This window comes from Condylostylus longicornis, unplaced genomic scaffold (assembly GCF_029603195.1).
Source record: "Condylostylus longicornis isolate FDR11 unplaced genomic scaffold, ASM2960319v2 ptg000030l, whole genome shotgun sequence".
Classification (NCBI taxonomy): domain Eukaryota; kingdom Metazoa; phylum Arthropoda; class Insecta; order Diptera; family Dolichopodidae; genus Condylostylus; species Condylostylus longicornis.
In genome coordinates, this window is record NW_026577999.1 from 6263557 (window position 1) to 6280332 (window position 16776).

The 16776-nt window shown below is 22.7% G+C and overlaps 1 protein-coding gene across 1 annotated transcript in view; it reads left to right on the forward strand.

Annotated features, from left to right (window-relative positions):
- The first annotated feature begins 2638 nt into the window (after positions 1 to 2638).
- The window catches only part of LOC129608163 (unconventional myosin-XVIIIa), a 229151-nt gene continuing 215013 nt past the window's right edge, over positions 2639 to 16776 (forward strand). Inside the window, exon 1 of the mRNA XM_055519494.1 lies at positions 2639 to 3561. Within this exon, the coding sequence (XP_055375469.1) occupies positions 3376 to 3561 (186 nt within the window). The 5' untranslated portion in view covers positions 2639 to 3375. The remainder of the gene's footprint in view (positions 3562 to 16776) is intronic.

The window sequence follows — 16776 nt, forward strand, 5'->3', positions numbered from 1 at the left end:
TGTACCAGTAACCCATAATTAGCAAGACAAACTTTTACCTTTTATCTTTAAATTTGCTTTTACTTAAAGCCGGACAAAAAAAGTTAAAGCTTAATTTAAAATTGTTTTTTTTTTAAGTCAAGTAAGAGTTAATTTGCAATATTATACGGGTAACTACAAATGTAAAGTAACAAATCCATGTGCGTAAAACATAATTTTGACATTGAAATTCCAGAAATTTTAGCCTAAAATTAAAGAATAAGATTATATTTCATAAATTTTTATGTGATTTTATAGATTTACTTAATATTGTTCAATTTTATAAATTAAAAATACCTTATTGCACAAGTGGTGTGAGTGTATGCCCAAAGTTTTTTAAATAAATTGTAATTTGTCATTTTACATATGTGTTCGCTTACTTAAAATCTTATAATTTTTCAGTTTTCAAAGAATATTTTAAGATTTCAAATTAATGGACCACGTACTGTTTTTTAAATATGTTTTTCTTGTTAAAAGTTTTACGATTAAAAACACATTCACTTCTAATATCGTATTACATACATTAGTATATAGGATTTTAAATTTAAACAAACAGGAGCTTTGAGTTACTCAGTTTTTTCATCGCTTTACTTATATAAATATTAGTTTCTCAAAAAAACTCAATTCTTGAACATTCGGTTTTTCAACTGGTCTTTATATCCTTTTCTCAAGTGTTTCAATTTATTCTGAATCCCTAAGTGTTTCCCTAAAAATTTCAGCATTCTTCTGTACTTCTTTAGAATTTGTGTTGCATATGAGGATGCCATAATGTATTATTGCTAAAATAAACAAATTAAAGAAAAAATAGCAATTAAAATTAATATTTTAATTTGTGAATAGAAAGTGAAAGCACTAAATACTACCATTATTTAATACGAATTTAATTTGAATTTAGCACGATTTTTCTATATTCTTCTGCTTTGGATTATATTGTTCCACTTAACTGACTAAAAATAATTTAATTTCTTAACAAAGTAAATATGTACACCCAATTTTTTTTTTCTTCAAAGAAATTAAAGAAACAATATAATTAAACTAGTCACGTATCGTTTAAGAAGATATTAAACTCCAAGCATCTTTATTTAAATTTTTTTTTTTTCTGAAAAAAATTATGTTGTTCGGCAAAATACTGAAAAGCAAAATGACAGATACTATGATAGCGCGAGAGTATTATAACAATAGTGTTAAAATAACGGTACAAAATATTACTATATTATTATGTTACAAATTGCTTACCAATTTTATGTAAACCACTTTACATATTGCTTATAACTTTACATATTTATATTTTATTATATAAATTTATCATATATTTATATTATATAAATTACTTTAAATAAAAATACTGAGAATACAATATAAACATGTAAATGAATTGCTTTTAGATTCCATCGAAACTAAGGAAAATGAAACGCTTAGCTTTCATAATAATATTATAGAAATTTATTTATGGCCATCTATTTATCAATAGTGTAACTATTATAACTTTGATGATAACAGTCCTGCCAAATACTACAGTTTTCATTTATTTAATAACTCTTAATTGAAAGCGTTCATGATGTCTCCAACCAATATAACATTAGCTTAAACAAATATTTACAACTACTAATTTCATTTAATGAGGTCATATTTTTAATTTGAAAATAATTTTGAAAATTTTAATATTTAAATTTATAAATGCATTTTTATTATTTATTTAAGTAACAATATTTCAAAACGAAATGACTTTATCCTTACCTTATCGTAGGATGCAATCTTACCGTAGGATGCAATCTACAAATTTGAATACATATGTAGCTAAATACGGCTTCATTTATAAAAATTGGAAAAAAAATTTGACTAACACTGCCTAACCCAGAACTTTTGTATTTCATGCACACTTCAATTTTGTCAAAATGAATGTCATTATTTTAACAATTTTCGTTATATAAAGAGAAATAAATAGCTTGGAGTATTAAAAATGATTAGAAAATACGATAAAGGGAAGGAATAATACCTTTAAGTCTTGCGTTTTTTTTTGGTTAAAAACTAGTTTCAACTGTTTTAAGCCAGTGTAATTGCAATTAAAATAATTATTTTTCCATTAAACAAAATTTGAGCAAAAATCAAACGAATCAATCAATTAAAGAATAAAAAAATGAAAATATTTTAAAAAGTGTCAATCAACTAATACCAATATAACAACTGAAACAATTTCCAATTGAAACAAAAATTATTTTCATTTTATATTGTTTCTTTAGAGTGTGGTGAAAATGTTGAAACGCTGGCAAAATATTAAATAAATGGAAATGAATTAATTTGACATTTCAATTATTTACTGTCATGTCAAAACGAAAAATAATTGTCAATTCTTCAGTCTTTTGCTGAAACGAAAACAAGAAATGTCGTGAAAGTAAGAGATGCGATATTAAATATTATGAATCGCTTCATTTTTATTATTTATTGAATTGAAAAAAAAAAATAATTGGTCTATTTATTTTGAATATTAAAAAAATAAAAGTGAAAAATTAAATGAAATTTATAAATTCAATAAAAAATTGTGAAAATATAAAAGAATAAAAAGTGTTTAAGATTGTTTTTTTTTTCTCATAAAATTTTATTCAGTGAAAATTGTTAGTGCTACCCGAAAAAAAAAGAAAAAATATAAGAAAAAGGCATCCCAATAACAAAGTTTGTGCAGCACCAGTTGGTGTTATGCTTTTTTTTTTTCTTGTTAGTGATACCAGTAAAAGATCAATAGACTTGAAAAAAAAAAAAAAAAATAAAAGAATTTTACAGAAAATTGGAAAGCTAGGAATACAAAATATTTTTCTAATATTTTTTTTAAAAAAATTTAATTGAAATTGAAATAATTTAAGATAAATTTTTTTTTTTGTTTTCATTTACCTTTTGCTACCTTTTTACGTGAAAAATGTTAAGTTGAAAATTCAATATTTTTGCTAGGTATTTTTTTTTTTCATACAAAACAAGAAAAACAATATTTTGCAGACGAATATTTTATTACTAGCTTTTTTTACTTTTTCTCTCTTTGATTCCAATGTGTATGGTGCATGAATGGGCGCTTCCTATTTTCCATTAATAATTTGTTTATTTTAAAATAGTGTTGTTTGTTTCATAGAAATTTTATTGAAAAAAGAAAAATATTAAAAATTGACAGAAAAAATAATTATAATAAGAAAGTTTTATAATAATTAAATTCTTACATGTGTTCTGGTGAAATATAGAAAAAAAAAAAGAAAATTGAAATAAGTACGGGTTATTTTTTTCCCCCCAAAAAAAAAAAAAAAAATTACAAAAAAAAAAAAAGGAAGTAATTAAGTAATATTAAAGGTGATTTCCAATCTATCAAAATTCACCATGTTTAATTTTATGAAAAAAGGTGTTGGAGTCAGTGAACGAGATCGTGAAAAATCAGATCGAGATGAAAAAGAAAAACGTAAACGTGAAAAAAAATTAAGAAAAGAGGCTAAAAATTCAGCAAATACTAGTGGTGGTGGTGTGTCTGGTAGTATGAGCACCGAAGAATTATTACGACTGGATGAGGTAAAAGAATGTTTTTTTTTTGTCTGTTCTTTACATGATTTTTTTTTTTCTATTCAATTTCCATTTGTTTTTGTATTAGGTACATATACCCATACTCAACCAAACATACATGACACAATGTGTCTATAGTGTAAATTGCTTCAAATTTCATTTCAAGTATGAAAATCCGAATGAAAAATTTTTTGATTTGTTTTTTACATTTTTATTTACAATAATTAAAACATGAGATTGAAATTCTAATATTGATATAAAGCTCGTATATGTAAATATGTGACTCTACTTGTTGAACTGATTATTGATTTTTTCTTTTTGTTACATCCATACCTACCTATATATACCATATCATTGGACGAGTAATGAACTTATTAATCTATTAGTTGTTACGTTTTGTTTTGCCTATAATATTGAAATAGCGGCTTGGTTATATATTGATAGAACTATTATATACACTTGAATTTGCTTTAAAATCCTATTCGTATATGGATTTACTAAAAGAGAATCAATTACAATTGCTAATATTCATTTATTATTTTGATATCAAATTAAAGTGTAGATATAAAATAAAAGAGCTGTAAGTGCAATATAACTGAGTAAACAATTTTTTTTTTACTTTTCTTTTTTTGTATTTTTAGGTTCAATAACATTTTGGTAAACATTAATCTCGGCTAGAGATATCTATACTATACAAAAGTTGTAATGGAAATATATACTTGTCCTATACCTACATACATACATATAAATTAACCATTAAATATTATACAAATGCAAGTTCTAAAAATCCTTTTAAGGAAAATTACATAAGTATTTATAAAATGATATTATATAGGTAGAAAGGTACTTAAGTGAAAAAAATTAACTATGATTACCATGAGAACAAGTTAATAGAAAATATGCTTGCTTTTAATTATTTAATTAAGTATTTACCTACCTAGCCACAAAATATAAAGGATATAATCAAATTTCCCAGAAGAGAATTACTTATAGATTTCAAAATTAAATAAAATTGTATTAAATTTTTAATTAGAAATTAGAGTAGACATGCTTCTTAAAGCTTAAACCACTATGGTTAGTTAAGGAACCTGGAGAATTAGAGAAATATGGAATATTAATTACAAAATTCATATTTCAATTGGAAATTGATTTAAGTAGAAATCTACTTACTTAACACTTTTATTAAAATTTAATTAATTGTTTAATAAATTCATCTTTTTTTTTCTTTTCTTTTCAAAAAATATTGGAATGGAATTTTAAGCATTTTAATCTCCTTAATGTTACTTTTACTTATGAAAGATTATTTTGTTATTCTAACTAGTATTTATGATATTCTTATAGTCTATACTTAATACTTAGATAGACAGACATAGACAGAATATGTAGAAGTTGCTTATTCATGCAATATGAACAGTAAAATAAAAGTAATTGATTTAAGCTTTCATTTAAACAGGTTTGATTGGAATTTGAAACCAATAATAAATTGGATATAAAGTTACGTAATATTTATTTTTATTAGGCTTTTATAATGTTTTAATAGATATATTATATATGTATACTTATATAAATCTATTTTTTGTGCACATACTTGTTTTAAAATCAGTATATGTACATATTTATTGATTTATCTACTTATAACGTGGTTTATTTATGTGCATAATCAAGGATAAAATGTTTAAATTAGTAAAAGCACAAAATTCATCTAAAATTCTATACAAAAATATTTTATAAATATTTCAATAAGTAATAATAAAAAATTTAACACTTAATTTAATTAATCATAAATAATTATTAAGAATGAATGCTCATTCAATTTATAAATTTCTTGGCTACTTAAAATTGAATGCTCACTTGCTATTTTCTTTCGTTTTTTTATCTGCAGCTTTAATTTTTTAAATAAAAAAATTTCAATTTTTATGGAATTTTTTAAAAATCTAATATAACTTGTTAAAATGTACGTTTACATACATAAATACTTAAGATAAATTTGTATCAAATATTTTTTTTTAAACATGTCTAGGTCAAATTTATGTATAAGTACGTATGATACCATACTCTTTATATTTCATTATAACAACTATATTTACACAGATTTGAAAATAATTTATTATATGTATATTAAAAAATACTTTCAAATTTTATTTGTTAATTCATTGCATTGAATTTGTAGATAACTAAGTAATATTTGATTAAATAAAAATAGCCGGTATTCACTGGTGTTTGTTTATTTATTTATATTATTCACATTAAAAATTGTTAGATAAAATTGTCAGGTGAAATGAAAAAAAAAGAACGTAATAATAAAAGTTTTCTCTTATTAGTTACGATTATTTTTGTTTATTGAACTTTTATATAGGTGTACGTTTGAATAAGTACTTATGGAGTTAGATATTTGTTCATTGTATGTATTGGTACTAGAATAAGTAGGTACTTATATAATTATTTATACATAAGTATATTAAATAAATAATTTCACGAATCTTTTTCAATTTCACATAATTAAGTATTGGAATTAAGTCAATGTAATAAAAAATGTAATTATCACGATTTAATGATTTCGTTTATTTGTTGCAACAGTGACATAACTCAAATAAGCACTTAAAACATTTTATTTTTTGTGCAGAAACGCTAGATTTCTAGTTTTGAAAATTGTCGCTTGCAATTAGTTATAAATCAATGCTAGAACTAGAAGAACATATTATAACTCAAATAATTTAAAATTAAATTTTCTTAAATGTGCAGTCAGTGTTGCAACAATCAAGCGATTTTTTCTTTCTTCATTAATGCCAAGATTTTCAGGAATTATACAAGATATTAAACTGTCATAATTTTGAATAGTTAAACACCTTTTTAATCGCCTTTCAAATTGAATAATAAAATAATTTTATTCAAGGTAAATCAAAATATTATTCCTAATATAAATTTTATAAACCATCAAAATTCAATAATAATGAGATTTTATTAGGTTTGGTTACCGGATTCCTTAGTGTTACGACAAGCACTTGCAAATGTAAATTAAAGTATTGGTGTGATTTTAAACAATAATTTTTGCTGAGTAGAAATTTAATTAATTTAAGGTGAAAATTAAAGATCCTTAAATACTATAAATAGAAATAAGTGCTATTATAAATTTTCAATTAAATACCATTAAAACATTAACTGCAATTATTCATGTCATTCTTCTATTCTGTAGCTGCATAAATATGTTAGTTGAGTGAATCGATCTGAAAATATAGTGCATTTTTATGACAACACTGCAAAAAGCAAAACGTTTTCGTGTAAAGAACTTTGAAAGATCAAATTGTCAGAATTAAAATTAATGCTGCCAATAATCAGAAACTGACATAACCTAAAAATACAATTGAAAAATTATAATTATTTTAAAGTGAAGATGGAGAAATCAATGTTAGTTAATATTTTTAATTATACAATTTAGTAAATTTTAAAGGCATTGTCGTTTATACAGTGCTGTCAACTGTTTTTAAAAGTAGAGCTGACTCCTTCAACTTTTAAATTTTCTGCTTTAACATAGCACTGACAAAAGTAGAATTAAGTTTAAAGATCTGCCAACATAAACTTAACCGTTTTCATTATATCTTGAATAATTCTTAAATAGGTAATTACTTTCCAACTCAGACATGAATATTGCGTTATTTTTACTCAAATTATAGTTTTATTACATAAGTAAATAATTATTTAACTTTTCCTATTTCAAAAATTTTAAATTCTAAAAACATAATAATTGACATTAAGTACATACTTACTTAAATATTTTATAATTAATAGAATAATTCAATTTTTTGTTTAAATAAATGTTGAAATCACCTTATGCAGATGATTCATATTGTGATTACGACAGAATCAAATAAAACAAAATATAAGAACTAAAACAAAAAATAAATGAATATTGCCAATCCCATTTTATATTGTAAACATTAAGGATTTTAACATAGTGTCTCTTTAGTACCATTCATACTTTAAAATAAACGTTTTAGTATTGAGGAGCAATTAAGTATAGATCACGTTTTCCATTCAACTGGAAAATGTGTAAAAATATGAAGAAAAAAATTTTTACTACATTTTGTTGTTGTAATTTTTTTTTTTGTAGTTTTTTGTTCGGAACAAAATTATTTGGTTTGCGGAAGGGTTGAAAGTGAAATATACAAAAAAAATAAATCACAAATCTATTTTTAATTAAACATTTTAATTAAACATTCGACAGTGATGAGTGAATTTTTTTTTTTGTTTATTTAAAGAAAAGTTTTTGTCCAATGTTGTTTATTTTTTCGAATGAAAATTATTAAGAATTTCTTAAATTTAATCGAAAAGAAGGCGAAAATATTTTAAGTTAATTATAAAATGTTGATTGTTCATTATGGAAATTAAATTTTTCTTAAATATAATTAATTAGTTATGATGAAATAATAAACAAAACATAAAGTAAGCATCCTTATAAAGACATTTATCTTCGTATAAAGTGTTTATTCCCTTAATTCCTTATACTTATTCGTAAACTTAACGTAAATGGGCTTTAAATTTTGTGTTTGTTCCTCTTTCTATTGCACTAAGTATAGAATTTTCATATTAATATAAATTTTGATAATAATTTTTGAATTAAAGCCGTTAAGTAATTCGGAATAAGATACCGAATACTCCAGTTTCAACCTTTGTTTCGAAATTTGTTTCATTTCCAAACAATCATACATATGTGTATCGCATTTTCAGTTTTCTATGGTACAACAAACGATAATACTGTAATCTTTATGGAATCGCCCCGAATAGTAATTAAGTATATACAATATGTATTTGAAATACTCAATAACAAAAATGAGTTTTTGGAAAAATTTGTAAATAGTTCATGAATAACAAGTAATTATGAATGATTAGATTATCTTCCTTTTATTTTACAAATCCTTCGATAAGATACTACTCGTACTTAATAGGTCATTAACATCTTCCTCAAATAATCATAATTAATATAAGAATTTATTTAATTGAATAAAGTAAATGGGTCTTTAACTATTTTGTATATAAGTACTTATTAAACAAATCATTGAATATTTTAAGTATAATTAAATTTATAGTAAATTTACATAACGAAGCGTAAAAAATTATAGAATTTTTTCGGTTTCTAACCCTGAATTCTTATACTTACAAAAAAAAACAAAAAATAATAACAAAAATCAATAGTCTATAAGTATTTATAAATAAAGTATAACAAATGGCAAGTATGCAAGTAAACATACTGAGTACACGGCATTGTGGTGGCTACATTATAATGATTTTTAGACCTCTGCTTTCTATATATCATGACTACAATATAAGTCGGTATATATATACATACTTATATATTCATGTATAATGTCATAGTGTTTCGATTTCTATTTTTTACTTTATTTCTTCTTCAAAGATTTCTATCCGCTCTGCTTTTCTGACCACCAACAACAAGCAGTTAAAATATGTACAAAAAAAAAAAAAAACAAAAGCATAGAAATGTAGAGTTGAGAAGAAAAAAAATAATTTTAAAAGTAGGTTAGTATTTAACATGTTTTTTTTTTTTCATGGGTTCACCACTATATATAATAATTTCCATATTTTAGAAAAAAAAAAATTTATCTGACTAATTTTTTTTTTTTGTTTTATTTTCTTTTTTTTGCTTTTTCTCTTTTAATATTCCTTAATATATTTATAAAATGTATTTTAAAAGTATTTTAAATTCATTATGCGTTCGCAATAATAAAAAATAGTAAAACAAGAAAAAAAAAAAAGGAAAAAAAAAATAATTCCTTTTAACATTTTTCCTCTTCTTTTGCTAATAATAAGTAAAACAATAACAAAAACAATAATAAAATTAAAAGCGGAAAGTTAATCTGTCTGATACCATCGCTTCTTGAACTTCTTCTCCGTATAATATACTTAAGTATAGAGTGTGTTCAAGTTGGCTTGTATGTATAAATCTTGATCAAATGAAAGTAAAATATAAGTGTGACCATCTTATATACTTATTATGTACTTATATGGAAATCATTTTTATGTTAATTAAATATTAGTAAATAATATTGTGCACATTTTAATAATAAAATTGCTGCATCTCAGATAATATACTAACATAGATTACCTATATATTTAAATTCATAATTATTTGTCAACTTAATATATGCATGTAAATTTTATTAAATTACGATAATAATTGACTAAACATTTAAAAAAAAGTCTTAATAAAATTTCCTTTTTAAAATTAATCGAGTTTTTCAAGAAGAAAGTTTTAGGCCTTATCATAAACGCAGTACTTAACGTATATATTGCAATATTATTGAAAAAACTGCGTTGTATTTGTGTTCATGTTGCTATGTTGCAAATCTAATTTGCTCATAAACATCATAATTTGTTCATTATGTTTTTGCAGTATTACAGTTGCAGATATGCAGTAATTATTGTGTTTATGAAAATCTATTTTGTTTTGTGGAATTATTCTAATTTTGATCAAATCAAAGTTTGATCTTTCCTATATAATTAGAAATCATTTTCATAGAATAATTTCCTATATAATGAAAATGATTTTCATACAACTTTATACTGAGAACAAATTATTATTTGAATACACATAAGCACTTTAACCCTTTGAAGCACGGAATTTTAGAAAATAAAAATACCCATGTTGCACAGAAATTTTATTACGTTTAAAATTTAACAAAATTGCTGTGTTATTATTACTAAAATATAAAAAAAAAATAAAAAATCAAGCGCAATCGAGTATATTTTTAACAATTGCTAATGATGTTGCCAATTACTTTAAATAATGAAGTTCAGAAAGAAATGTATGAGCGCGCAACTATTCCAATATTTCCAGGTGGGTCGGGAAATGTCCCACTATGCGTTATTACGCATCAAAAAGGTGGGACATTTTTAATACCAGCGTGTCCCAAAGGGTTAATACGTGAATTAAAAATTCATTATATTTTTCTAAATTTAATGCTATAAAATTAAGAGAATTTTTGAAATTATGGCTTAATAGATGTCAGCGCAGATCGATTTCTGTGATGATTAAGGAGGCGAAACAAATTTTTGTTTTAGCGTTATTGCATTTATGCTGTTCTTAGAAAATAAGAGTCTTTTTTAAAAATTCAATATTTAATCGAATAAAATTCAATTGTATTTTGTAGTTTGATATATACACGGCAAATTTTATATTTATCTCTTATGGTAAGGCTATTGAAAATTTCAGTTACACGTCTCCATTAAGAACAAGATTCGATTGTAATTTCATATAGTCTAATAAAAAATAATTGAGAAAATCTGTGAAAATTATAGGTAGAATTAAGTCCTTACTATAATTTACGTTCTTTATGTCAGTACTATTCATAATATTTTTGTAACTTATGAGAAAATTTAAAGATGAAAGTACGCTTTGAAAATCTCTGTTATTGCTAATTTTAAATATAACGTTACTATTCTACATACATATTATATATGTATAAGTATAAATCAGTTTTGAAAGTAAAAAAAAAGTATAGAATTTAAAGGAAAACTTAAATTTAATCTTATTTTTCTTTTATATTATTACTCATAATACGCATATATATTTACTATACGTGTACGTAGTGTATGTAGTACTTTGCAATAGAAATTTCTTTTAATTTTTTATTTATTAACTTATTTATTGAAGAATATTAAAAATGTTGAAATACAATTCACATAAATGCATATATATATATATATATATATATTTATACTTACTCATTTGCGAGCTCATAAGTATGTATATATGTATGTAAACGTATATTAATTTATTTTATACGTATTTGATACTTATTATACTTGCAATCATTATAATTTAATTTAAATTCTTGACCTCACATCTTAAGATAGACAAAATCACTAAAGATGATGCGCATACATTGAAGTATTAAAATTTTAACTATATATACGTAAATTACATATTTATATACAAGTATAAGTAGAATAAAAATGACAATCATGTTTCGTTATGGTTGATTTAGAGGTGAATGTATTAAAATTATTCTTATATTTTTCTCTTTTTTTTGGTATTATTGAAAAATTCTATTTCAATAATAAATGTACTTACTTACATATATATATATATTTATATATATATATGCATTTTAGTATATATATATACTAAGTACTTATTTATAGCATACTTGTATTTTATTCCGTTATAAGGGATAAAATTCCAGAAGTTCTTGAATGGAAAATGAATAGATTTTTAATTATACTCAACTACATAGATCTAAGTGTATTAGTTAAATGAATGTGCTTACTTATAAGAAAGGAAACTGAAGATTCGTATTTTAAGTATTAAGAGGAGGCAAAATTGTTTTTAAGTTTAGTTCAATGTTATTTATCTAAGTATCATTTAATTAAATAAAATTTTAATTTAAAAATATTTAATTATTAAAATAAATTATGTAATTAAATTGTTTTTACTTTATTTTTATTAGCATGATCTTGATTACTAATTATAGTAGAATTTAGTTAGAAGTGATATACTATGTACTTATGTTTAGAAATTATTGTATTAATTGAATTGATAAAGTCATAGAGTAAGCAGACAGAGAGCAAATTTTCCAATCAAAACAAAATAATATAGACCTTTCTTATTATAATAGCCAACGTTATGAAACATGTAGTTTTTTAATAAAAAAAATGGCTTGTACTAACAGTTAGTGCTATAGCGTGTACTTAACTTTCTCCACCAATATTATCGACACTATATTAAAAAAAAATTGAAATTGTAAGTAAAAAATTTTTCTTTTAGATCTTGTGTTACTTATCTTGTAATATTTGGAAAATACGTATACGTATACTTATATGTACATATATCCTAAATATAAAGTAGCTAAGTAAGTATTTCTGTTAAGTATTAAAAGATTGTTGTTGAATACTTTCAACTGTGTGCCATTTTTCAATTCCATATTGTTATTTAAGTAATTTTTAATATCTAAGTAGTACCTTCATTTCAGTAAATTATTTAAGAATTCAATCAATGTTTCATTTTAATTGTTTCTTCAAAAAAATTTTTTTTTGTTATTTTCGTTTAGTATATATAGTTTATGTGGATACATATAAGCATTTGAATGGGTTTGTCACAAAAAATATGGGGTCATCTTCTATAAAATCATAAAAATTCAATTCAAATACGATTGTTCTATAATATTTGCCAATTGTTTTTGAATTTGGGAGATATTTTATTAAAATTCCAAAATTTTTGATTTTCGAATCAAAAGTTGTTACTTAATTTGGAGATTAAAATATTTCAATATAAATTTTAGTAATCCCTACTTACTTATAAACTGCAAGTTGCATTTAAGTTATTCAAATCTAATTTTGTTTTCTAATGAATTTTTTTTTTAAAGAATTAAAACTTGCTTGTTACTTCATTGGAAATCATAAGCCCTAAATTTCCATTTGTTAAAACTAAAATTTAAAATTTGACAACAGCAATTAAGCAATTTTTTATTTGCTTTTCATTTGAACTTGTTTTTAACTTTTAATTTATTTGCGTTATGGCATTTCTTTATGTAATTAAAATTTCAAAAATTTCTATTTATTTTCACCCTCATATTTTCAAATATTTATTAAAAAAAATTCTTAAGAATTTGCACAAAATGCTTGTTTGCAAATTTTTTTTTGCTTAATCAGTGAATAAAATTTTAATGAAAAATGGAAAAGTTGCAGTTTTAGTTTGCTCAATTAAAATACTTAATATATTTAGTATGTATAAATTGTGTCTAGCTTTAATTTTTAGGTATTACACCATTTGTATTTAAAATATATTTTATTGGACACGCTAATGTTAAAATAAATAGTTTTTAACAAGGGTTAAAATGAGTCATTTGAGTAATTTCATTTTTTTGATTATAAAGATAATATATATACCAATTTACCCTTTTGCATCGATTGTGATATATGTGTGTTTGCTATTAGATTATAAATACTTATTGTTGATTTGTACAATTAGGGTAACAGCGCACCGCGACTGTGTATAAGGATCTATGTATTTGCCCCCATTGTGAGTGCAGGTCGTGCCCTACATCAATCGCTTGAGGCACACACTCCTGATGAACTCGAACAGTTGTGAGGTCCGGACAATTGTAACTTTTTGTGAAAGCAAAGCGCCCCAGATATTTTTGTTCTCCACAGTGAACGAGAACATCGCATTTTCTCAGAAGGTGTACCAATGTGTTCTCATTCTCTCTAAAAAATCTGCAATTGTTACCACTTTCCTGGCCCGGTCTACAACAGAATAACCCGGTTGCACCTAATTAATTTAGCATCTTAATTTTTGTATTTACTTATTTAGTAATTTAGTAAATAAGTTAATTCATTGAATATGTATAACTAAGTATATTTGGCATATACCGCCTCATTTAATTCCGTTATTTCATAAATTTAATATTTGATTATGTATTTCAAATTTGTGTACTTAATTATTATTTTCAAAACTTAAAATTCATGAATATGTATATACATACAAATATATATATAATATATATATATACATTATATATATATATTATATTATATATATATTTATATATATATATTATATTATATATATTTATATATATATATTATATATATATATATTATATATTATATATATATATTATACTATATATATATATATATATATATATATATATATATATATATATATATATATATATATACATATATATATATATACATATATATACATATAGATATATATATATATATATATCTATATGTATATATATGATATGTATATATATTAATATATACATATCATATATATATATATATATATATATATGATATGTATATATTATGTATATATATACATCTACAACTTTGAATTATGAATAATCGTTTATGAATTACCTACAATTTGTGATTTGTATGTAAATATTTTCTTAAAAGAAAATTTGTTTAAAAAAACTTCAGCTCTTAAGCACTTATATGAATTTACAAATTTTATTTTTTTTATTTTTATTTTTATTTATTTCAATAATTTCTCTAAAATAAAATTTATCTAAAATAAAATTTACATCCTTAAACTAGGGATTTTGTACAGTTTCTGAATATAAAATACGAGTATTTATAAGTACTTAGTAAATTATTGTACAAACATTATTATGGGAAAAATGTTTTGACTAAGTGCTTAATTGTTTACATGTTTTTAAGCATAGCAAGTATTTAGTATGGTAATGGTGGTACACTTATAAATGGCTTTTACATTTTTTTATGTAAAACTATAAATACACAACATACAACAAAATGATTTCTTATTTCATACAGAAGCAAGGTCATGTCATCAAGGTCAGGAAAAAAAAAACAAATTCAAAATTTATTGCAATTATGACGAAAAATTTTCTGCATCATATTCAGAAATCAGATTTTTCAAAGCTAAAAAAACAAAAATTAAAAAAATCAAAAAATGCAGTGTAAACAATTTTCTGTTATGTAATTTAATAGTAGCAATGCGATATGTATGTATAAGTATATCATATATCTTATACCTATATAGGAACAAGCAGCTTAGCAGTTTAGCTACTTAGTATAATTTTTCATTTTTTATACTTAAAATGTGTGAAAATTTAGTAATTTATTTTTAATTTAAATTAATTTCGAATTTATAAGACATTGGTTGGGGGAAGTTATACTACGAGTAGTAATAAGAATTCAAAACAATTAGGTAGTAATAATACAGAAGTACTTTCATTTAGTTGTTAGTATATAAGGGATTATAATTAATTTTCGAAATTTCCAAATCACGCTTTTGTCTGATATTATTCATAATGAGGCTATGTGTAGAAATTTAATTCAATAGTCTAAATTTTAAACAAACAAATTAAAATGATGTGGAAATGACTAGGAATTTTAAGGTACACAACAACTATTTTGATTTAAAATACAAATTAATTCCTAAATTAAAAATAAAATTCCCAATAATTTTAGCTTTCTATTTTTAAATAAGACTTTCAAAATTAAAATTGCAATGTCAATTTTTTTAATAATTTTGGGAACTATTTACTCAAAGAAAGATTTATAAAAGCAAAACCAAATGTTATTCAAATATACTTATGAAAAGAATAACAAAATTTTATTTAAACTCTCAGCAAATTATCTTTTGGCTATGGAATTTTGTACTTAATAATGGAATCGTGAAATTTTAAACTTAATATTATGAAAGAAATTTAAGCAAAATATCAAAAGTTGAGTTTTTTTAAATTGATGTAGATATTTCAGTACTTAAACTGTAATTTGAGTTCTAAGCTTTCAATTGTTACGCACATTCATGTTGCACAGTGATTATGAATTCACACAAAAGTGAGAACACATTTTAAAAGTAGATTTTTACTCCCTTATTTCTTCAATGACATTTGATGCTCATTTTGCGAGCGAAATTTTGTATTCTTGATTTTCTGGTACATTTACACATAAATTGTTATAAAACATACGTGTACAAAATATAACAATTTCATTTTATGCTATATTTGCTTAATTTTATGAACTTTCAGTTTGACACTTGTCACAAACAATATTTTTGTCATTATAATTGAATTCATTTTAATTAAATGACTAAACCATCAAATATTACATAATTTTCGTGCACTTAATCAAATTGGTTACATAAATTTCGCGCACTTAAACAAGCAGTTACTAATATACAAAATTTTGTAAATTTGATTTCCTCTAAAGGTTTTCTTGTTCTACTTTTGTCAAATCTCCTGAATATTATTGATTTTTACTAGACGTGTAATACAAATTATTTATAAAATAAGTAAGTGCATGTATGAGAAAGTCCCAAGAACAACTTTACTTGCTTATATAAAACGATTCTATTCATTATTTGCATATAAATAAGTAAGTAAGTACAAGTATAATTTTGTAAACCTGCTTTTATTTGTTATGATTAAGAGATGCGGTTTTAAATCACTTGGATATTTTTGTATGTGTGTATATGCTTAAGCACGAAAATTTATAATTTGTATTCAACATGTGACATTATTGTACTTACACATAAAATAAAAACAAAATAAAAATAAGTATATCAGATAGTAAAATAATCTGAGATTATTATTTTTACCTTAACGTTACACCAACAAAAAAAAAAACACAAGAAAGCATTAATGAAACCGTAAGAAAAAAAAGATTTTAACAAAAATGCGAATGAAACATAAAGAATGAATAACTACAACAAAAAAAAAGCAACGT